This window comes from Urocitellus parryii, chromosome 12 (assembly GCF_045843805.1).
Source record: "Urocitellus parryii isolate mUroPar1 chromosome 12, mUroPar1.hap1, whole genome shotgun sequence".
Lineage (NCBI taxonomy): Eukaryota > Metazoa > Chordata > Mammalia > Rodentia > Sciuridae > Urocitellus > Urocitellus parryii.
The window spans coordinates 11918763-11944192 of NC_135542.1; the positions used below are offsets into that span (position 1 = coordinate 11918763).

A 25430-nucleotide genomic window follows, 5' to 3' on the forward strand; every position below is an offset into this window, starting at 1 on the left:
TGCCTCCTTAGGACATTCCCAAGGGGTTCAACAATGAGGCTCTCATGGTAGACAGGTTCTGGAGACTTTTGCTATCTTCATCCAAACAGGTAAGTCATTATCTCTTTATCTGCAGTTTCACTTTCCGAGGTTTCAAATGACTAAAATATTAAATGGAAAATTCCAGAAGTAAACCATTCATCAGTTTTAAATTGCATGCTATTCTGAACAATGTGATACAACCTGTCCTACTCCATTCTGTCCAAGAAGTAAATCATCTCTTGGTCCACTGTATCCATACTGTATATGCTACTGATCTGTTAGACATTTAGCAGTCATCTCAATTATGAGATCCAATGGTATTTCAACGCTTATGTTCAAATAATTCTTCTTGTACTTTCTATTATAATTGTTCTATTTATTATAATACAGCAATTGTCCAATTTTTGTTGTTTATTATTGTTATCTCTGGGCCTAATTTATAAATTAAACTTTACCTAGACATGCATGTCTAGGAAAAAACATAGTATATATAGGGTTTGAACTATCCATGTTTTAGGCATTCACTGGGGAGCTTAGAACATATCCCCTGAGGACAAGGGGGACTACTGCATTAACAGCCAGTACTCCTCTGCTGCACAACAGTGGAGAAACCCAACTCACTCAGATGAGCGTAAGTGGAAGCTCATCACGTGTGACCTAAAGATTCTAGACCGACTTAGAAAACTGGAGCAGGAACACAGCTAGTCCAGCCCATCTGAGGTGGGATGGAAAAAAAATAAAAGGTAGAGACAAAAGGATGAATAAGAAAATATAAGCTTAATCTAAAAGCTTTGTTCTAAAGCTCCTCATACCTTCACTTCCAAATCCAGTCCTCTCTCTTAGGCCTATCACTGCCAAATTTCTGGGAAATCTGTAAATCTTAAGAATTATCATAAATTCACCCACTTAAAAAAGATAACTTGTGCACTCTTAATCAGCCTACATAATAATTAAGCAAAGAGAAATGCACTATTTTAAGAAACCTGTAATACAGGGTACTTCCCCAATCTTATCTACTGATCAAATAATGGAGATCACCTAGGCCTAAAGATCCTGAGAAGGACCAGACCACCATAAACTTATGTCACCCCTCTATACCTTCCATGCCCACTCATCAAGTTTCCTTTAATTAAAAGAGCCCAAGAACTCTAAAGTGTCTCTCACTCCTGAGATAGCCCATGTTCTCCCTTGAACATGTATTCTTTGCTTTCTTAAACCTATATGCCTCTAACTTGTCCTTAAACTCATTTCTGTGATGTTTGTCAAGAACCCCACTCACTCTGAGTTGAGGTCCCCTCTACAAGAAATTCCTTGGTCCTCCTCAGGTTGCACATGGACTCCAAAGCCAAGAGCACAGGCAGCCCTCCTCAGCTCCCCTCTGCTTATCTGTATCAGTCTCCTCACTCACAGATGAGCCAGTCTACGTAGTGGGAAGTAAGGCAGCCCCCAACTTTAAACTCCCCAGTGTCGTGTAAGCCCCCAGAGAGGCTGACTGAGTGGCTCCTCTCCAAGCTTCTCCAGGGAAGGGAATCAAAGGGCTCAGCTCAAGCCACGTACCCATGGCTGGAGGGCTGGGGTCCTACTGTAGCACCAGGCCTCCCACACTACCTAAGAGTTTGGGTGAAGGAGGGTTCCTACAAAGAGACTGGGGGAGTATAGACAGAATCACCTCAATCCATCTCAACTTTTAGTAGTAGCCAATTGAGACTTGCTTACAGCAAGTGTTTCTTAAGATTGCAAAAAGAAAAATCAAAGAAGTCCCAGTGTTAAGTAGAAGTTTTTTATATTGTTTAAAATACATTACATAAACACAGAATTAGGAATAAACTCTTCTTGTTTAGAGCTCTTAAACTGCTAAAAGAGGCTTATAAATTAATGGCAAGCAAAACCCCAACACAAATGAACTCAGGTTTATATTACTTTAATGTGGCACATGGGGCTGCTGCATGGGAACCACTGCAGGATCACAGCTTAACTGACTCCAGTTAAGTTAATCAATGTTATACTCCTACTTCACCCCTGCCCTGCCTGAGGCCACCCAGAAGCTATCTGGTTAAAACAACTGTGGCTAGCCACTTCCTGAGAGCTGTCAAGCAGGAAGAGGAGCAGGATACAGCTCTACCCTCCCTGGACTATGAACAGGAAGTCAAAGAATCCCAGGTGGTGAATACTTCAGCAAGTCACTTTTCTCCTTTTAAATCAAAGAAGTTACAGAACAAAATATGGCACAATTCTGAAAAAACACTGGTCCTCTCTCCTTGACACCTGCCCCATCCAGGGGAGGGCTTCTACCGTGGGCTACTGGAGGTGCCAAACTCAAGGTGGTGCCCACCCTCCTCAAGCCTGGGAAGAGCAGCCGTCATTTGCCCTCAGTCTGTTTATAGCATCACGCTTCTCCAGGGCTTATTGATGTCTGCTGCTGGTATATGCCAAGGGTCAAATTTCTCCATGTTTCCAACCCATGGGAGACCAAGAGGTGCCAAGCCTACAATGCCTTCTGGCTGCTTGCCTGCCTTCCTCTGGCCTCGGTGGGCAGATACACCCTGCCCAGAGACTCCTTGGGTAGTAATCCTCACTGGGGAGGAAGTGTATGTACGGGCACCATGACACATTCTGCAGATGTCTTCCATGTCTCTTGACGAATTGGTTCTCTTACTGCAGGGCAGGGCAATGAGGATAGAGATTCTTGAGTTAACACCTGGCAGCCAGGTACACTGGGGTAGAGAAGCTCCCTCAAGGTCACAGCTGTGGAGAGAAGTCAGGACCTAAAAACAGGCTAGTCCTGTTTCTCATATGCAAAACAGAGCACATTAATTCAAATTACAACCAAAAGCTTATAAAAGATGCAATCATTTTCCCTTCTGGAGGTTTTTGGTTTTTGTTTTTGTTTTTTAATTTCACAAACATTTTAATATTTTTCATAGTGGATATTTTGCAAAAAAGGGGAGAGGTGGTTCTCTCCAAAATTTCAATATGGCTCTTTATCTCTTATACTAACATTAAAACACTATCTGCTATAAAATGAGTTAATAGAAAAGAGGAACTATGCTAATTTTAAACAATTACTTCAACATAAAAGAATAAAACATAATAAAGAGCATATGTTGCTTGGTGCTAATGACATAACATTTTATAATCATATAGATGAAGCAAAACATACAACATCAACCAGATATTGAAATGGTTTAGAACTAGTATCTAAAGACAAATATTTCAGAAAATATGTCGAAATGTAACCACAGATTTGTTATAGGGAGTTAATGCACTTTTTTGGTTTCTCAAAATGAAAATGTGTTCTGATATTAATAATATATATTCTAAAAATTACAGGAGAAGCAGTTTTCATGTTTTAGTTCTAAAATCAAACTTTTGTCTTTACCACATACAGGATCTTGGGAAACTTAAACTCTCTGAGTATCAGAATACTAATTTTTAGAATGGGTACAGTAACATCTTAAAGAATTATCATGTTGTTTAGATAATACCTGTAAAGTACTTTCCCTGGCATCTGACACATACTAAGTACTCAATAAAGAGTGGTGAATATTTTTTCTATTACTAGTACTATTTTTCATTATTTACTACTAATAATCACCCTTCAAATCTAAAAATAAAACAGCTTTAGAAGAATTGAGTATGACTGCCATCAAATAATAAAATATTGGATTTCAGAGGTGGTATAGATGATATCCAGACTGTAATCATGGGAGCTTATGGCTACAGTGAAGTAAAGGTAGAGGTCATTGTCAGGAGTTGAGGTTGAGAAACTGTGAGATGGTCAGAGTTGTTCATCCATATGATGGTTATTTCTTTCTCAGAATAAGGATAAGAGATGAGGTGGAAAGGAAGACTCAGTTGCTAAAGCCTCGGTGGATGTAGGAGAATAACTTGGAAGATGATAACATGCCCCATTTGAAGCCTTCCCAGGAACTCCACCCCCCTTTTGTCCAGCTCAGACTAGATTACATCTACCTGGTTCCAACCTACTTTTCCATGGAATAAAGAAATCAGAAAGCGCACAAAGAAAACTGTACTACCATTTCCCAGCAGCACCTCAAAAACAAGTCTTGGATGCTTGCTAATAATTGCAATCCACTGTAGATTAATGAGGAGGTTAACATGCTTTCTGACCCCACACTTTGTAATACGGAGAACAGATAAAAATATGGGTTCAAATAAATACACAGATATTGACATCATTGAAGCAGCATGACATAAAATGATATTTATACATACAACATTCCTCTGCAAAGCAAATGTAAAATAAAACATACCTAGCAGATAATTTTGTTTATCTCATGTACCACACAGAGAAGCAGTACTCCTAGCTGTCTCACTAGATGGTAGCTCCCTTGGGTTACTTATTAGGACCCTATTTTAACTCAAATTTGAGCTAACCAACTCCCTCACTACAATGTAGCTTTTCCTTTTAAGGTATGTGAGCACAAGTGTGCAAGCATGCACACGCATATGTAGTGCCAAGGATGGAACCCAGGACCTCACACATGCCTAGCATGCACTCTGTGACTGAGCACTATCCCCAGCCCTGTGGCATCTCCTTCTTTAAGAATAAAGTCTAATATAGTATGGCTCACCTGCAGCTCCAATATTTGAAGTAAAGAGAGTTTTATGCAGATTTTGGCTTTCAATGAAACTCTGCTGACAATACAAAGATTCAAACCATAGCCATGCCTAAGAACCATTCTAAGACCAGCGACAGAGTCACATAAAAGGATATGACTTGTTGTAATTTTAAATATAATCCATGCTACTTTTCTCTATGACACAACATAATACTTTTTTCCAAAAGTCTTTCAATATTCTATTAACTGGAAAAGGAATAAAAAGTCATTTTAGAAACCAGAGACACTCAAGCACTGATCTATTCATAAAGTTCTTACACAGGTAAGTTTACATCAAATGGACAAAAATTAGTACAGAAACCTACATAAAGACTTAGAAACATCCATCTCTTAGAAAGCAGGTCAAATGGACTCAAAGACCTCACTGAATGAGAGAGTCAATGGGAAATAAAGTAATGCCTTCTCCTGGGAATAAACAGAAACCAGTCCATATAATCAAGAAGTTATTTTTCTTCTTGATCTAAATGCTTGCCTCCGTCTGGGCTCAAAGAAAAGCTTTGGTCATTTGAACTGGTTGTCAATCAAGGTCCCCTTCATTTTAGCTTTCTTGGCTTCCAGTTCAGCCAGCTCTTGCAGTCGTCTCTTGCTCATGCCTTTGCGCTCCAGCTGTTTTTCAATCACTTTGGCATTCTGTGCATAGGAGTCAGCAACTTCCCTAGCCTCAATCTCCTCTTCCTCTTCATCAATGGTAGACACGGTGACAGAGCTGAACTTCCCCATGTCTTTGGTCCGTTTGGTCATCATCACCTTCTTTGGAGGCTCTTGTTTCTGAGTATATATATTTGTTTTCCCAAAACCCTGACCAAATTTCACTACTGCTCCATCCACGATGAAGGTCACAGGGGCATTCTTCGGCTGGGACTGGTAGAAGAGAGGTAGTCCACACTTGGCACACTTCTTCCTGTATTGTCGTTCAATGCCTTCAGGCCTTCGAAGATACACAGTCTCCTCATCTTCTGTATTACAAAATTTGTGAGCATGCTTAGCAGCATCAATCACACGGGATCGGTCGCGAGGCCTCATGGGCAACTTCTCTAACTGACAATCCAGCACCAGGACCATCTGGCCACACAAACAGTAGTAGACGTGGAGGGGCTTCTCACCATCATCATATTCCTCGCGGTCCCGGGTATCGGAGCAGACAACCGACCGAGACACTACTTTAGGCATAGTCGAGGTTTTCGTTTTTTAAGCACGTTCACATCTATTATTTTTGTCTTATATTATTTATTGGACTATAATTTTCTTCCTTCCATCCCTTTCAGGAACCCCTGGAAGGAAACAGTTCAAATTCAAAACACACTAAATGATATTTCCCTCTCTTTCCCCGCCCATCATCTTTACAAGTGTCCCCTGTGGTCGCTCAGGCTCTGACCCGATCTCCAGCCTTCACATTAAGCAACACAGATACCAAGAGGAAATGGATCTTCCTGGAGAAGGCAAGAACACTTCAGGATGGGAGCAGCTTCTTTGTATCCTTCATGATTGATTTCCATTTCTTGGGCTGAAACTAAGCTCCTTGAAAACAAAGTCAATGTTTTTGTCAAAAATATTTCAACTAAAATTATTAAAAAACAAAACTTTTTGAACAGGATTGAGATAAGCCTAGCCAACAATACCAACTTATAGTAAAGTGAAAAGGCAAAAAGAGGAGCCAACACTTGGGTAAGTATTGCACAGAAACAAGATATTTCAGTGGGAAAACAGGATGGGCAATGCACCCCCCCCCCCACGCACCATGAATCAGCAAGCTGCAACTTAAGACAGGGCTTCTAAGGTGACAAGCTGGCTCTATGAGTAGGGGCTTCTGTTATTTTTGTACAAGTACTTGCAATTTCCTTCTCTTATGGTTCCCAACAGGTTCCATTAATTTACTGGAAAACATTCTGGTTTGACAAGTGATGATGTACAAAGGTGTTTTGAGAAACAGTCACCATGCTGTCCTCAATTCACACTGGTGACACATACTCTACAGTTCAAGAATGAAGCCTACATCCCATTCTTATTACAAAAACTTCAATGGTCAAGAAGTTTAACAAGGGAAGCACCACAGGGAATAAACCAGCTCAACACAAGGGCAGTGCAGGCCACATAAAAATGGCAGGCCAGTGGGGGCCTTGCCCAAGGTCAGCCTGCTCGTGAGATACAACCATTCCAAAGCCTTTACTAGTACTTAAGAGCAGAGTGCACTCTTGACATAGGAGATAAGCTCTCACTAGCTCCCAGAGGGGCTAGTCAGATGCTTGGACCCTAAATGTCCCAAGGGCCCATAACACTGGTCACCAGTGGGTGGCACTATAGGGAAATGGTGGAACTCTTAGGAGATGGGGCATAGAAGGAAGTTAAATGGTCAGGGGCACACTCTTGAAAGGGACATTAGAAGCCTGACTCCTTCCTGTCTCTCTTTCTTCCAGCTGTCATGTGGTGACCAGGTTTTCTCTACTCCATGCTCCCACTGCCAGGTGCTGCCTTACTACAGGCTCAAAAAACAGTAGGGTTGAGTAAACATGAACTGAAACCTAGGAAACCATGAGCCAAGATAAATCTTTCCTTCTTTTAAGTTATTCATTTCAGGTCCTTTGTCACAGAGACAGAAAGCTGACTAACCCACTGACTTGGTACTACTCATGACCTTTAAGAATGGGAAGCTCCACATTCTAATTTACACTGAAAGCAAAGCCAGGTTTCAATTTTATTTACTGGAAAGCAAATTACTAATTCAAGACTTGAAATCCAGGCAACCTTCAAAACTCCCTGCTAATGGAGCTTCAGGAAAACAAAGGGAGGATACAGGTCCTAGGACTTATCTGAAGATGGTCTTAGGCCTATTTGCAAACACTGGTGTCTGCAATGCACAACAGTGTGCAGAATTCCTGCTCCGGCTAAACCCCTTGTTCCTGCTGATCCCTCTGCCATTCTCACCCTGGCACTTTCAGCAGGATAGCACGTGAGCCCGTGAGGCACTGGCAGATTCACTCTATATACATTATTTCTTCCTAGATCACCACTGAAAGAGCAGAACAAATAATAATTTGAAAGTTCCTGTGTTTCAGGTGCCTTGAGTTGGGTAGGTCTGACTTATTTTTATTACCACTAAGAAAGCTTATTTTCTAATTCACAAATGTAGAAGTTGGCTTTAAGAGAAAATATATTTTCTAAGTAGCAACAAAATTCCTTAAAGGGCTCCAAATGCAAAGCAACAACCACAGATCAATGATATGCTGGGAAGACAAAGTTATTTTTGAATCAAGGCAGGAAGCCAGGAGACTAGGAACGACCTGCCCAAGGCCTCCCAGTGGGCACCACCAGCCAATTCTGTTTCTAGCTTCCTCACCAGCAAATCAACATCAAGGAAAGATGTCTTGGTCTTCTAAGTACCTCGGAAATACTGAGTCACACATTCTGCATGCTTAACTATATGTAGCTCTCTAGCAAAGTGGTATATTATCTACCTGCTTTAACTGTAAAAATGGAAACGGTTTTAATCATTTATTGATGGGTGGTAAAGAACTTCAGTGCTCCATATTCTTATAAAAAAGAAAAAAGAAAAAGGAGACAGAGGAGGAGGAGGGAGAAGGAGAACAAACCTCTTGCTCACTTGATCCAAACCGGAAGGATCCTGCCTAATCTACAAGGATTGCAATGAGCATCATTCCTTACCAGCAGAGCAAAGAGTGACCTGTGCTCAGGCCTGGTAAGGCTGGGTCAAGATGCACCTGCTGAAGAACAGAGAGGCAACAATTACAACCATCACACAAAAGGAAACTCCCTCAGCCCAGCAGGTCTGCAGGGGATCCAAAGATGAGTCTGGCACCAGCACAACGAAACCTTAAGTCAAGCCATGCTCACCAGCTCTGAAGGATGAATTGGTTCTGCAGATATAAAATAAAACTCAAACAACAAAAGAAACTAAAACCACCTGATAACTCAAAAACCCAAGAAATTTCCAGTCCATTAGCAAAAACCTTATACCAGGGCCATATTTTGTCTTGGAGCTGGACTTTCCAAATTACCTCTCCCATGCAGTACAGAAGTGAGATTGTTCCAGAAAGCTGCTGGAACTAGTTTCCCTTTCTTTCACTGTGGCCTTATTCCAGAAAGATTCCTAAGCTGGTTATGTTTCTGAAGAGAATGTGAATGGGTTGGGATATCTGTGTAATCCTAAGAAAAATGTCAAGAGGTACTTTAGCCATTACTTCTTTTTTTCTCAAATATTTGCAGCTGAATTCTGAAATAAAGAGAATGCACTAAGAACAAAGGCCCCCACAAAGTTTCTCCCTGCCACACAGCACATGTAATGTTACTATCACCGAGACAGTGAAAGCTAATTAAAAGCTCTACTTAGGCTTTTTACATTTTATTGTAAATATTCTTGGCAGTTGGGTAGTAAAGGGATCAAAGAAAATATGTCTTCAAAATTCAATTTTCAGATTGTTGCCATCTCTCATTAGAAGAAACCTGCAGAAAAACCAAAAGCTGGAAACCGGCATGGAGCAGGTACATCCTCCAAGCCCCTTAAGCCTCCCCTTACCAGCCCACTTCAGGCCCAGCCTCCTTAACACAGGCCAGGACACTGACAGTGCAGCCAGGCAGGGTGGGCCTCTGCAAGTGGAATGAGCTCTCTCATCTGGAGAACACAGGTGTCACCTAACACCCTAGACTATGATCTGGCCCTATAAGTGGAGCTCAGAGAGAACTAGGCTCTTGGAGAAAACTGCTTACTTACTGGGCAAGGTGAACACATTCACAACACTCCAGAACGCTGGATGGGGAGGCAGTGGGCACGCTGCATGAAGATGACTGAGGTCGTAAATTAGCCTAAGCTACTCTACACACAGCCAAGGATCCTAACAGCCGTGCAGTTGAAAACCAACAGCACACTCAGAACGGCAGCATAGGGCACATCTACCTACCACCAGCGAGAGGCAGAGAAATGCAATGGACAAAAATGACACAAAGTCAGAACACCTAGGCTCTTGGCCTGGTTCAGGTCTTCATTTAACCATTCAGTCTCAGGCAAATCGCACTCTGGGCACCTCATTGCACCACTTGCCACCCCTCGACCCCATGCCATCCCCCATCCACCCAAACTACTGTGCTACACTGGCAAAGTACCCAAAATGATATAAATTATGCTCACTCTATTTTGTCATTTGCTCCTTACAACAAAGCCTGGCCACCACAGAAAATCATTATTCCCAGTCTGAGTGAGGACATTCTGTGCACAACCAACAAGGCTGAGACAAGAAGTTATCATCTCCCAAAGTTGGCACGGATCCTACAGTACTTTCTGAACTGCAGGCACCCAGGGGGCCATTGCTTCTATCATGACTTATACTATGGCTCATGAGTTTTTCTTCAAATAATTTTTTAACAAATGTGCTACATGAACTATTTTGATAGGTAAATATTTAGTATATATATACTTAACTATTCAAATCTAAAGCTTGCCACTCTCCTACCAGGGGCAGTGCCAAAGATTCTCTGTTGGCCAAACTTTGGATCCTGAACATTCTTCTAAGCCCATCTGTGCACTACCTAATAAAAATCCAAGTTTAGCAAGGACCTCCCACCCAGGTATCTGATCATCATCCATAGATGACCAAGATCATCATCCCTTACCACCACCACTACTCTAGTACATGACTAGTAACTCTGGCCTATCTTCAGTAAAAAAAACTGGTTAGACCAGTTTAGTCAGAATCCCCCTGACCCCTGATGTTCTCTCTAAGTAATTTTCCATTCACTGATCCCCACCCTACTCTTTGGCTATATGTTTCTACTTGCCCTTTGTAATTGAAACTGGGCCTAATCTCTCTCCCTAATGCAAGACCCTGTTGTGTCTCTGAACGCATTGAGGTAGTCCTTAAAAAAACTGTCCTTACCATGCTTTAACAAGCATCACTGAATGGTTTTTTAATAGCAGACCTGCCCTTTAGGAAACACTGGACCAAGAGAGGGCTCATGGAGCCAGTGTGCCATCTCCATCTTCATCCCCAACCCTCAACCAACTGTCTGATTGTTGGAAAGCTCGACTCTGAGTCCACGGCCACTGCCGTAAAGTGGGAAAGATAGCCTGCCTACAAAGTTTGCTGGGAGAGGGATGTAGTTCAGTGGTAGAGCGCTTGCCTTACACCTGGGTACTATCCCTAGTACCCAAAAACCAAACCAACAGAAGGTTTTGCTGAAAATCTCAAATAAGAAAGTGCATGTGAGAGTTTGTAGACCACAACTCACGATGTTAAATTTAATGTTTCTAGGTCTTGCTAAGGGTCAAATGAGATAGGATTTGGGTGGAAGTTAGGATTTAAACCTTAAATGACACATTATTTCTGAAGAATGATAGCCTGAGGTGTGAGCAATGAGAACACCTGCCCAGAAATTATATCTGATCCAGTTGGTGACATCTCCTGTGGTTTTCGCTGGGCCCCACAGGTAGTCACTGGGCACCCCAGTGATATTATGCTGGGCTCTGGGCCCACGTTCCTATCAGACTTGGGTGGGTGACCTGACACCTCCAACCTTATTATTTCTTTAAACAGCAATCTCCTCCTCCTTTCCTCATGAACACTACCGAGAAAGATTTTCTACGTGGAGTCAGAGGATGTGGGAATCTCTCTACTTTCCCCTCAATTTTGCTGTGAACCTAAAAGAGCTCTAAAAAACAACTTTATTAATTAAAGTTTGACACTAATTCCAAAGGGGTTTTCAGCTGCCCTGCCCTAGATAGTCAGAAGAAAGTCTCCAAACACATCAGCGTTTCAGCCTTTTAAGGTATAAATTCTAGAGTCCGACATTCATCAGATCACTTGGAACAACATTAAGAAAAGCCTTAAAATTTCAAATAAAGTCAAATAAATATAGCACTCTGCAGATCTTAAACAAGGCTGCACGAGACGATCAAATCTCATATCCAAGGAGTGGAAAACAGAGAAAGCGCAAAGCAGATCTGAAAACACCCATAACGAACCATCAACACTGCTATAGCAGGGAGAGAGGGAAGGGGTCAAAACCCAAAGCAAACCTGGCATTTTGGGAATGGCTGCTGACATTCCATCCTGTTTCTACGTGCCACTGTGCACATCAGCCAGATCCCATAGCAGGTGGACAGATGGCAAACAGACATGACGGAGCAGAGAGAAGACAACCTCCAAGGCAGCCATTTTTAATTTACTACATCTTCCTGGCTTCCACCTTTACAATTCTGAATGGGGTCGCTTTCCCAGTTGCTCAAGGAGGCAGAAATTGGCAGCCACTCGGGTGGGTATGAGAAAGAACACTGAGTCTCCACTTTTGATGTGTGGTAGTCTACTCTGGCTGCCATAACAATGTGCCTCAGAAACAAGACACTTATTTTCTCACGGTTCTGGAGGCTGGCGAGCCCAAGGTCAAGGTGCCAGCCACTTCAGTTCCTTATGAGAGCACACTCTCAAGCCAGCGGACAGTACCTTTTTGCTGTGTGCTCCCGCCAGCTTTTCACTTCGTGTCTTTTCCCTGGTGTCTCTTCTTATAATGACACCAGTCCTACTGGATTAGGACACCACCTTCATGACCTAATTTAACCTTAACTACCTCTTTATAGACCCTACCTTCAAGTGTAGTCATACTGGGGGTCAGGCTGTCAACCTATGAATTTGGGGAGGGCGCAAGTCAGTCACACCAAGACACCTTGCACATTCTACCTAATACTTTCCATCCAATGCACTGCTCCAATCTATCACCTGAGCTGGTGCTGAGGCCAGTGGGAGGCCGAGGAGCAGGAGAGCCCAGCATCTGCTCACAGAGGGTGCAGGCCTGCACATCAGATGTGAGGGGTGCAACGGAGGTAGAGGTGGCGTCAAGCACTTCCCTGTCATTATCTCACTGAGTGTTGAGGATGATGCTTGAAACCCGGTGTCGAAGAGGGAAAAGCGACCCTCAGTGGAACCAGGAACCAGCCCCGAACTCTCTCTGTCTCCCTCAGGGCACAGTTCTTGCCTTTCTCCTCACAAGCCCCAGGGCAGGTGGACACTGTTCTTACAAGCACATTTAAAAGACACTTTGGAAAAACAGACCTAGAATAATTCAGAGATGGCTGTGGGCTCCATCCAGAAACCTGATGAAATTTCTTTTCCAGTAGAATCTTTTAAAAGTGTAAAATGCATCTTAATAAAAGCCCTTTGGGGTGACAAGGGAATAGACTTTTTGTTGCTATTTTCCTCTTCATTAATTGGATATTTTCTTTTAAATTTTTTCCGTATTTTTAATGATGCGTTTATACACAACGGTGGGATTCAGTGTTACATATTTGGAGATGCACACCACATAATATAGATATTTTCTAGTGTAACCTCTCTCTCATTCCTTCACTCACAGGATCCCAGGGAGATACAGAAACAGTACTCCTGCTCAGTTCTAGTGCCACTTCCCCATCTCATCTATTAGTGGTATACACAATACATTATAATACACAATATACATAATATTGTTACCCAACCCCAAAACACTGTCATAATTGCTACTCTGTACAATGTTGTCTTTAAAGAAGAGAGGTGAGCAGTACAAGCTACAGAGCTAGTTTACCAGCCTTCTCCATCTTTCCTCCTGAGGACGTGGTCACCATGATGTCCGTCTCCATGCTCAATACAGGTTTGCTCCACCTGCCTCCGTTGTGCTACCAGTGCCAGATGCACCTCATTTCTCAATGTTGTATCATCATACACATCATAATCATGTATGTGTTATTTTCTAAAACCACTTTTTAAAAATTGGTTAAAAGAAGAAAGCAAAAAAATTATGCATTTTTAATTTCATAGTTACCTTTATTGGCAGTCTTTGTTTTCTCATCTGAATTTAAAATGTCATCTGGGGTCATTTGCTTTCAGCCTAAAGAACCTCCTTTTAGTATTTCCTGTAAGCTAACAACAAATTCTCTAGTTTTTTGTTTTGCTTTTGAAATCTGAAAATGTCTTTAATTCACCTTCATTTTTGAAAGATGTCTTTGCTGGGTAGATATACTAAGGGGGCAGATTTTTGTTGTGTTTTTCTTTCAGCACTTTGTGCTGTCCCACTGCCTTCCGGGTCCACTGTACCTAATGAGAGGTTAGCTGTTTATTTCTTCCACCTACAGAATGAGTCCTTAGTCTCTTATTGCTTTCAGGATTTTCTCCTTGTCTCAACATTTTTACTTTGATGTGCCTGCAGGTGAATCTTTTGGAGTTTAACCTACTTGGAGTTCACTGAGTTTCCCGGATGTATAGATAAATGTTTTTTACCCACTTTTTCTTTTTTTTTTTTTTTTTGGTAGTACCAGGACTGGAATCCAGAAATGCTCTATCACTACATCCCCAACCCTTTTTATTTTGAGACAGTGTCTGCCTAAATTGCTCAGGCTGGCGTTAGATTTTGAATCCTCCTGCCTGAGCCTCCAGAGTAGCTAGGATTATAGGCATGCACCACTGTGTTTGGCCTATTATTTATTCTAGTGTCTTTGCTTGTTGTTTTCATTCTCTCTCCCTTTTCCTCCTAATACTCTTATTTCACTTGCTAGTGTGCTTCACTGAATACTACACATCTCTAAGACTGTTCATTTTCTTCTTTCTTTCCCCTGTTATTTGGATTGCATAATCTCTACTATTCTATCTCAAATTCACCGATTCTTTCTTTAGCAATTAACATCTACTATTGTGTCCCTCTAGTGAATTCTTATTTCAGTTATTGTAACTTTTTGATTCCAAAATTTCCATTTTTTTCAATCAATTCTTTTATTGATACTCTTTATTTGGTGAGATGATGTCCTCATACTTTACTTCTTTAAGGATGATTCCCTTTAGTTCTTTTTTTAAAAAATAGCTTTATTTTATTTATTTATATGTGATGCTGATGATTGAACCCAGGGCCTTGCATGTGTGAGGCGAGCGCTCTACCGCTGAGCCATAACCCCAGCCCCTCCCTTTAGTTCTCTGAATATATTTTAGATTACTTTTTTGAATCCCTTAATTCTAATATCTCAGTCCTCTATTAGGCCCTTCTGTTACCTGTTAGTCTTTCTGTCTTACTTTCCTCTTTCTTTGCACATCTTCTAATTTCATGTTAAAAATGGCAATGCAGAAACTCTGGACACTGATCCCCTCTCCTCCAGGAGAGGAGATTTGCTTTTGTTTATTTTTTCAGAGACCTGGCTGGGCTAGTTTGGTGAAACCTATCCCCTGACCTCCACCATGTAGCATGCAACCTCTGAAGCTGCTCCTTGTAGGGCACATCCTTGAGCATACACAACAAATAATCTCTCTGGGTGACAATGGTTATATCTGGGTTCTTCTTGACAGTACTCTCCCTGATCACTCTGTTAGGCTGTCTGCCTCTGACATGACATCACCACACCCAGCTCTTAGGCCCAACTAATTGCTGACTGATTGCTCTATGCTCTATCTTAGACAAGGCTGGGAACCTAAATTGTTCTACAATCTAATTAAATACAGGTCTTTTGCAGGAATAGCTTTTGATGTCATTGTATGAAGTTTGTTCTGACTCCAGAATGTCTCTTCTTAGTTGCCTCTTTCCCTGCTTGTATCTTGCTTTGCCTATTGCTTTCATGGAGCTACCAGCATCTTAATTGCTTGCCACCAAAATCAACTAACCAATCAATCCATCCTTCTATACATACATACATACATACATACATACATTTATTTTTTCTTTTAGACCACCCTTGGCTTAAACTTCCCTGCACTCTCTTATAAACTGATACCCTTGAGGAGAGCTCCAGAGTTTTCTATTTTTACAGCCTACCTCTTTTACCTGGTCAAAATCTGAACTGCTTCTTTGGAGGTGGGAGCAGAGTAGCCTGCTTCTCTCACAGTAACATTTCCAATTCATAAGCCAGGTGTTGCATGGGGATGGCAGCCTTAGGTTTTCTTGGCTGGCAAGGCTGGGGTGACAGATGGCATTTGGGGCCTCTGCCCTGTGAGGAGTGGCAGAACATCCTGGTGGAACTCAGCCTTTGTGGCCTGGAGTTCTGGAAGTGGGATGAGAAATGCTGACAGACTGCCACTCTGAGGTGATAACTTCGTCCTTGATAAAAGCATGGGGGGAAAGCCCTGCCTGCACAACCATACTCCATCATGCTGAGCTGGGCAACAGGCTGGGGTGGGAGGAAAGGAGTAGGGCGTGGCTCAGTTGCCAAAAACTCCAGAGATTTAGTAGATGTCACAATCAGATATTTCTCCAATTACTATATGCCTTCAGGACACTTTCCAAAGACTTTAATTGGATGTTTTCTTAAAATAATTTTCCCCAGTTACTATTGTTTCACTGAGGAACAGATTCACAGAGCTCCTAACACGACAATCCCAGAAGCAGATTCCAATAAAATTTATTCCTAATTTCTTTATTCTTGATTGACAAAATATATGAAAAACTCCTTTCAGCCTAATATTCCATGTTAAGGAAGCTGGTATTAACCAGCACAATATGAACTACATATGCTGTGAAGAAACTCCCCCCTTGTAAGAATTAAACCAAGTCTTTAAAAACACATTATTTTTGTTTTAAAAAAAAAAAAGTCACCTAGACATAAATTCTACTCAGCAAGTAATCTGTAAAATGTAAGGAAAATCTGCCATCATGAGAGGTATGGGATCACAGATCATCACGCAGCTGGGTAAATGAGTCCTACACACATCCTCATAGTAAATCCCAACAGGGAGCCCCTCTAAACACAGTGAGCTCACCCGAAAAGGCCAACAAGGTTCCAATCAATATTCAAAGAAAATGTGGTACTTATCTCTCCCAGTTAGCAAGAGGCTCAGGTGTGCAGGCCTGGGCGAAAGGGAGTTACCAGCATGCTCTTGAAGGTCACCAAGTGTTGCCCAGCCTCCAGGGACAGCAGATGGTATTCTCAGAATCCAGTTGAGAAGGGAATTAGGAATGTGAAGACGCCAGTCAAACACCTCCACCTGATGGGCAGCTGGTAGGGTGGGTGGCTGGGGTCCCTCAGGTTGAAGCTCTGGGATAAAGCCACTGACGCATCAGGGGAGGGATCATAGATACTGGCTCCAATGCCAACTCTGACCTACAGGTGGAAGAACTGGACTAGATCCTGGACACCCTCCAGCTCCAGACCTCTCACCTATAAAATGAGAATCTCCAATAACTTATGAAGTCCAAAGTCAGTATTCAGCAATCTACTGCTACATTTTTTCAGGCAAGAAGCCCCAGATGGGCTCTATGTTCCATATGGGTCTCTGTAGATATGAAACTGATGCCAGAAGGTCCAGGGGTTGTGCTCCTCATGCAGGCCCTGTGGCACACATTCCAGAGCTAGCACCTGCCTGTTTCTCCCCTGGGACCTGACTGTGTCCACTTTTATGACCACAACAAACCAGTGAAACCTACAGGGCCCCTGAGACCCCTCCAGATTCCTGCCCTCACATGCCTATGAGATCTCCTTGGCCAGCCGAAGGCAGAACAGATTCTGAGTAAAATGGGAATAAATGACAAAGGGCCAGATGTACAGTCCTCCAAGGGACAGCCTATCAAAGGGCCACTCCTTCAGACAACAGAGATGTCACAGCAGGGAAACCTCTGGCAGCTGCTTTGGCCAATGAGATACAATTAGATGGCAATTTTTACAGCAAACCAGGAGAAATATTCTGAAATGGCTTATATTCCTCTCTGACTGTAAGGACTATTCTGAAAATGAAACTCCTAGCATAGTTAGAAATAGAGTACAGATCCAATCCTGCCTATGACAGCTGTGGAGAGGGTCACTTGCCCAAGGCTCCAGTGTTGGCTCATTTGCCACATGGGGAAGATGAACATGGCTCAGGAGTAACTGTATACATACAAAGGGGCCTTTTCTTGGGATGTAAGGGGTTGCTCGAGTCCATGTCAAATGCACTTGGCTTGCTCTTGCTTTTCAGTGTTCACATCTACTTGTTAAGATAGTCTCACTCCACTTGCCATTAGCTTATAGCTTTTAATATTCTTGTCAATTGAAATGCGTGGTCTTCTTCTTGCTGGGGGCCTGGAAACCAAATCTTCCAGACGAGTGTGTGCCTATGCTTTAGAGAGAGCAGCCACTAGGCGAGGGTTGGGCCTGAGGGCACCAGGTTTGCTTTCTGCTCTGGGCCCTCCTTGCTCTGGGTCCAGCTTAGTCATTACTGTGCCACTAGCTCAGGGAGCAGTGCACTTTCAGGGGAGGCAGCTACTGAAAATAGAAACCTTCCTCTAAACCCAGAAAAACCTGCCATCTGACTAGTTACTACCCACAATGTGAAAACCCTCTGGAAAGTTCATCCCCATCCACTTTTGGAAAAACAATTTGTTTTTGATTAACTGGATCTTGGTTACAATTAGATACAGACAGAACTTACTGTTACTACTATGGCCTGTATGACCCAGTTTGGGTTTGTTTAATTTTTTTTCCCTCCATCAATATAAAGAGAAATGACCTGAAATATAAAATAAAATGAAATATAAAATAGGATGAAATATAAAATAAAATGACTTCATTTTATTCCCCCCCACACACACCATTTTTTTTATTATTATTAAGAAGCTTACTTTTAAAAGCTTATTTTCTTTGGAATGTATTTTGTTTTCAAAGCAAAAAGTTCATATATTGTAAACTCTTAATTCAGGATGCCAGGTTTAAGCCCCCAGTGTTACCTGGCCTCCCTCAGGCACCACCTCTCCCGCTGCTGTGGCCACTGACTGCAGACTTGTGCAAAACTCTGTTTCACATTCTGACCTGCCCACTCGGAGGCCCTGGGGGTCACAGATGGGTGGAGAGCCCATGACAAGAAGCCATGGAATCCTAGTTTAAACAGAACAGGAGAGGGAGGAAGGCATCCCCAAAGGGACAAGATGAGGTCAGGACTGAAGCCAACTATGGACTTCCAAGGCACCTCACATACTGACCAGTAGAGTCCAGCTCCTCACCAGAACCCCAAGCTCCTCTCCACCTCCACACAGGAGCAGGGCTTAGGGTGAAGACACCGTCCTCTCACACACCATTTTACCTTCACACTGGACTCCCTGCTCCAGAGCCAGGTGCTGTTTCTGAAACCAGCTTCTCCTTTTAGAGATTCTGGTATGATAAACAGAAAGTCAGAAAAAGGAAACTAGCAGGAAAACCCAGTCCCTTGTCAGGAGAGTCTCTGACGCTTCCTGAGAGCATCATGCTGCTCCTGTATCCGGGCTGCTCTACCTCCAGTCTTCTCCGTCTCAGCAAGATGGCACCGCTGCTCTCCAGGGGGATATGCCAAGAACATGGAGTCTTCCCTTCCTCTATCAGCCCCTCCCTCCCCTCTCTGACCTATTGACATGTCCTGGGGACACACCCAGAACTGGACCACTTCTCCCCAAGGCTCCGCCACCACATCTCCCGAGGTTACAGTGCTGGATAAGCTCCATCACCCTGGGCCTTCCCAGGCTGTCCACTGCACCCCAGGAGCATGTGGATCCTGTAAAGATGTTATTTCATATGGAAGGAAAGCAAAGGCAGTTGGAAGTTTGTGGCTGCCCCGGGGAGGATGTATAAACCCCTCATGAAATACTACGTCAAGCAAGGACAAAAACTCAGAGAAAATAAAGATGGCCCCACTCCACCTCCCTCCGGGAAATGATTACACCTCCACAACTTTACAGTAGAAAACACATTTTGTGCTATGCCACAAGCAAGCATTGGGTTGACTTTCCCCTCAAAGTGGGGAAATTTCTCACCATTGCTATAACTTAAGTATTTTGCTTTTTTGTTTTTAAAGTACTTTTTTTTAGTTGTAGGTTTATTTAGTTGTACCTTTATTTATTTATTTTTATGTGGTGCTGAGGATCGAACCCAGTGCCTCACATGTGCCAGGCAAGCGCTCTACCACTGAGCCACAACCCCAGGCCCAGGTACTTTGCTTTTGTTACTCAGTTGCTTCCATAAAAATTGGAATTACAGTACTGTTAGCCACTTAATGCCCAAATCTTGGTTTCTAAGACTATTCTCCAATAAAAGGGATGAGGATTCTTAAAAGAAATGGCTAAGTCTAGCCTTGGACAGGAAATGTTTGCGATGAGCCTGGAGTCTCTTACAGTATCAAAAAGGAAGAGCTGAAAACCCCACAAAATAAGCCACAATGAGGCAGGAATGACAAAGGCACACAGGAGCCAAATCAAAGAGCTCCTAATGGTCAACGCTAGAAAAACGTGAGCAATGAAATAAATAACAGTACTAGGTGACAACTCAAAACCATGGGTCACGGTGATACAAATAACAATAGATCAATAAGAATAGAGACAAATCTCCTGATTAAGGAGCATTCCAAATAATTGACAGAGGTTGAGTATAATCCCCACCCTTCCATGTGGGTTGTGGATGGTGACTTCCTTCCAAAGAATTCAGAATGCAAAATAGGGGCTGCGACTTCACAGTTGAGATACATGACAACACTACTGCTGGCCAGGTGATCAAGTCAAGGTGATGGTACTCTTGCTATGATGCTGTGAGAAGATGATTTTCCCTTTATGGTCTTCCTCCCTGAAACCCATAACCCCTGTCTAATGATGTTAGAAAAAAAAAAACAGACAAAACCAAACTGAAGGGCATTCTATGCATATCTGAACATCTGTCCTTAATACTGTCATGGTCATCAAAAACAAGGATATTTTGAGAAACAGTCATAACCAAGACTTGACTAGTAAATGTAATATGGTGGCCTGGATTGGGTCCTGAGACTGGAAAAGCACATTAGGCAATAAGCTGCTAAAACAATAACAACAAAAAAAAAATAAAACACTAACCTAAATCTAAATAAAATATGCACTCTAGTTAATAATGCAACAATTTTGGTTATGACTAGTGTACAAAGAAGTAGTACTTGACTAGTGTTAAGAAGTTAAAAATTGAATAAATGGGCTTAAGGGGATGGAGAAACTGTACTACCTATACAACTTTTCTATAAATTCAAAACTATTCTAAAATTAAGTTTATTTTTAAATAATCCTCACTCTGAATCAACTAGCTTTTCCTTTTTTTCAGCAAGAATGGTAACTCATACTTTATTTCCCATAGTACTTAGCTATCTCTTCCCTTCCTAGGTGCCAATCATGGCATGTGTGTGGTGTGAGTTGGTGTTTACTTTCAGGCTCACCCATGCCCAGTTCCTGCCACTGGTTGAGGTCTCAAGTACAAAACTGCAGTCAACACTCCAAGTCAAAGAAGGCAAATTCCCCAAATCCATGTTCCAGGAGGAGGCCATTAGCAGTAGAGCAATCAGACAGCAGCCATGGGTGTTTGCAGAACCCTTTGCTTGCCTTATGCAACCAGGCTTCCAGGAATGTTCTATTCCTAGACTCCTTCTGATGTAACTTATCCACAGAAATCCAGCACCACACTAAGAAGCTCTTTGATATACACTTTTTTCCCCAACCCAGACTGCACGTTCTATGGGAAACTCTGAGGAACTGCTGTCCCACCTGATCCAGAACCCAGTGGCTATACCTTTTTAAAGCTATCCAGATGCATCAATGCTTGAGAGGAAAGGGATACAGATTTAGCAAACCCAATATGAAAATCTGATATTCTAATGCTCCAAAACACAAAACTTTTTGAGCATCACATCAACACTCAACTGGTAAATACTCTGTCGATATTTCAAATCTGCTAAACTCCTAAGACTCTTCTAGTGCCAAGCATTTCAGATAAGGGATAGACAACATGGACACAGGATGATGGAAAAGCACTGAAAGTCGAAGGGTCTCCTCTTTTAGAAGATCATCAAGAAAAAGAAAGCAAGGGGACAAAAGAAAGGAGAAAGGAGGAGGGATATCAGGGAGCACCAGCCTGGACAAGAAGCAAGATTCTTCTTTCCAGGCACCAGAGAATCCACAGTGGTTTCAAAAGGTATCATTGAGACATGTCTGGCCAAGTTTTAAGAGGAACTGCAATGTCTGTGCATTTTCATAAAACTTGGCCTAAGTTATAAATGACACTCCAGGAAAGAACTTCAGTCAGTCAACATGATCATAGGAGTCCACAGGTTAACCATTCAAAGGATGATGAAGAGTTACCAGAGTCTCATTTAAGACATCAAAATACTTTCATATTTCAAAATACTGAAGTCAACATAATAAAATAATCTGGAGCTGGGTTCCCATCATCAGAAACTGATGGCAGTTGTCCCTAAGTGAGAGCTGGCCCTAAGTGTCAGAGGTACAAGTAGAGACACCCAGATTCAAACTCTGGGCCTTCAGGAAATCTGACCATGTAATCCACCAAGGACAGTAAGCATAGAAATTTTTTAAAGAAACATTGTTACCATAATTCCTTTACTGAAAGTCTATGAAATAAAGGGAGAGAAGAGCCCCACCCACAATCACACCTTAATTAAAACCAATTCTTTTACTTGCATATTTTACATGTATAAGATCAGTGGCTATAAGAGATTTTAGTAACCTGCCTTTTCACCTGAATCTTAGATTGTAAAGACACTTCTTATTGCAACCAGGCAGCATGATTATCACATTGTTAATTTTAATCTAAAATATGTCTTACATAGATGGTAACATTCTTTCATCTCTTCAGCAGCCAGAGGCCAGCAAGGCAACAAGGACCCTGCATGACTAGGATGGTCTCCACTGGCATGAAAGCTAGACCTCTTAGTGGGATGAGATCACACTTTTTAATAACCCAACCATCCCACAAAACAGATGTGCAACAGCTAGAGTTCACTGGACCATTACAGAAGCCAGGAAAGGATACATGTCAGGTTTGCAACAAGAAACTAACACAAAGAAAAGCCTGGATTAGAAGACTAAGGTCACCGCCCTTGGCAGGATCTCAAACAAGGATTTTCACTGCATTACTGATACCATGAAGGATGTTACACCATAAATTGCAAGAGTTAACAGCAACCTAAGGCCTGTCAGGGAAATAGTAAATTATGGCTCAGTCATATGGTGAAATACTTTGTAGATAGCTGAAATGGAAATCATTAAGTTTATAACAACTTGACAAGTGAAGAACTAAGATCCTAAGATCTAATATAAATACACAGAAGCACACACATAGAAAGTGGGAGAGATCAGAAGAAAATACTACAATGTTAACACTACTGGTAACATATCATGCCTTTCCTTCTCTTCTACTGGACTATGTTTCACTAAACTTTTGTAGAAAGTATTTAGGATTTTAATAACCAGGAAAACATACCTGCACTTGGTTATGTGGCTCCTCCACAAGCTGTCCTGTGGTGTTCCCACTTTCTCCTAGGCTATTTACTCTAAGCTCTCCCTTCAGGGGTCACCTCAAAATACCACCCCACTGCAAACTTGTGGTGCATATCAAGACAATCCCCCTAGCCACACGAAAACTGCCACACCCCTGGCTTTTGGCCCTATAAAGACAGGGACTGGGGCTTGTCCATTCCTGACCACAGGCTAAGGGAAATGAAGCACCAGAGGGCCTGACACACAAGGAGAAGAGAGAGCCAAGAGCAAGCCACCCAGGAGAAGGAGGGCTGGGAATTCAGAAGACGAGGACCCAGGGGCAACCCGAGAAGAGGGTCAGTTTCAGGAATGAACATGGGAGAGGAACTGAAGCTAGATCCACCCCCAGGGGAGTCATCAGAAGGTGACATGACCTCAAAGGCAGGTGGCCAGGTCTTTCTGGAGAAAGAAATAACCAAAATAACCTAGAATTACAAGGCAGTCACAGGAGTGAAGAAGACAGGGCAATTCTAGTTAGGAGGAAGAACATGCACAGATGGACACCACTCTTATTTAGAGGCCTCTGGCTCTCCTGGAACAACCAGCTATTTCAGCTAATGGCAGGAGGCAGGGGGCATCTGCAAGGGGACAAAGGCTTCTTTATATGAAAACAGAGGTTCAGGCTGCAGGGTGAAAGGGCAGAGCAGACTTCACAAGACAACAGGAATGTGGCTGGTCTGCTGGGCACAGCCAATTTCTTCTCCATGGATGGCCACAGATCACCTTCCTGTCCAATCATGGGAGCAGAGAGCCCTCAGAAAGGTGGACAGGAGCCCACTGGGCTACTACCTTTAGGGCAGGCTCCTGCGCAACATAACAAGGTGGATAGCCATAGCGATGCTAGGTGCAGACAGAACCTTCTGAAGGAAGCCAACCCTGAGGCAGAGGTGGACACAGTCCTGCCATCCTTCCCACTGCTGGTGGGGACAGGCCACTCCAGCATCCCACAAATGCCACGACAGCAAGGCAGTGTGCAAGGGAAGCTGATCTGTCAGGACAGCAGCTTCACCCTACACTTGACCATCTCTATACCGCCTAGGGAAGCTCTGAGGCCACAAGCCCAGTTTGGAGAAATAGCTGTTTCTGACCACAAGTATCACAAGACTGAAACTGAGAATTAAGAAGCAATGCTGGCTTCCTGTCCCCAGCATAAAATGTGTGAAGAATGGCTTACAAAATATGAAGAATCAAACAGACAGAAATAATAACCAGCAAATTCAGGGTAATGGCAACTTCAGAGAGAGGAAGGGAGGCACGAGTGGTTCCAGCCATGCTGGGAATGAGCTGTCCTGTGCTGTGGGGCATTTCTGCATTCTCCCCATCACCGTCACATGGAGCCTGTCTGATGAACACTGTTGTTATTAAGAGGTATGACAAAGGTCACCCAAAGACCATTTAACTGATATATTTTCAATTTTTTTTTAAGTTTTCAAGAAGCAATGTAACTATAGTACAAAAATTTTAAGGGACAGCTCAGAAACCATGTGTACCTCTGAAAAGGTAGCAGTTTGGATCATGTCCATGTTTTGTACAGAAGGCTTGTCCCTGGGTGTCCCACACTTACCCACATCAGCACTAACTCACTGACATCCTATGTGATGAGCCCCAGAATTATCCAGGAGCCACTGGTTATCAGAATAAAAACAATGAACACAGAGAGATCCAACTCCAAGAGTCGTACATTTCACATAGGCCAAGTGACCAAGCTGGCAGTGGTAGAGCAAACGCAAGGAGGCTTTGGGGATAGGCCCGGGCTTCTTTCCCTTCAGAACATTCTCAGTGGAAGACAGTTTCACTCCACCTGGGTCACACTAGGTCCACAGTGTTCTTCCCACCCTCGTGTTTACTTCTTGGCCTCTCTACAGGGTGAGGGCTCACCCTAAGGGACCCTGTGACGGATGTACCAGATGCAGAAAGGTCTCATCAGTCTTCTGGTTACATTGTTTTGGTAGAACACCACCTTCAAAGAGTGCTGGAGTGAAACCATAACTAGCAGATGAACGTGCAGCAGCCTGGGGAACCTAAGATCAAACCCAGGCACTTCTTCAGTCTCTAGTCCTTGGTTTCTTCATCTGCACACTGGTAGAGAATTGCTGCCTGGTGGCAGGCACAGCTCCCCACAACAGTGGCAGCCTCACCAGTGCTGAGGACAAGACACTGGTGGCACCATGACTCCTTCCTGGGGTTGGAAGGTCTGAGGCATGCAGTAGTTCACCCTCACCTGTCATTCTCTACAGGCCAGTACTGGGGGACTCTGGCTGGGAGACAGACATTCAGATCCAGGAGCAGAGCTGGCACCACAGCAGGCTGGCTGAACATTCGGTGCCCTGGAGGGCCAGGACTGAAGATGGGGCACTCTCTGCCTGGTGAGGACTGCTAGCCAGGAATAAGGGACCAAGGATACAAATGCACAGGAGATGAATGGCTGCCTCAGTCACTTGCGTCTTTGTGCACAAGGCCCCACCAGTACCTGGGATCATGCAAGACCTCCGTTCCAGGTCTCCAGCACAGACAGTGCCGGGAAACCAG

General features: G+C 43.0%; 2 protein-coding genes across 14 annotated transcripts in view; both read right to left on the reverse strand.

The window, feature by feature from the left end:
• Positions 1 to 25430, reverse strand: part of Inpp4a (inositol polyphosphate-4-phosphatase type I A) — a 130754-nt gene that overhangs the window by 75849 nt on the left and 29475 nt on the right. The window lies entirely within an intron of this gene.
• LOC113175112 (STING ER exit protein) lies at positions 4994 to 5834 on the reverse strand. Its single transcript, XM_026379297.2, has one exon. It carries the CDS (start codon positions 5832 to 5834, stop codon positions 5166 to 5168), a length of 669 nt encoding a protein of 222 aa, XP_026235082.1. The 3' UTR covers positions 4994 to 5165.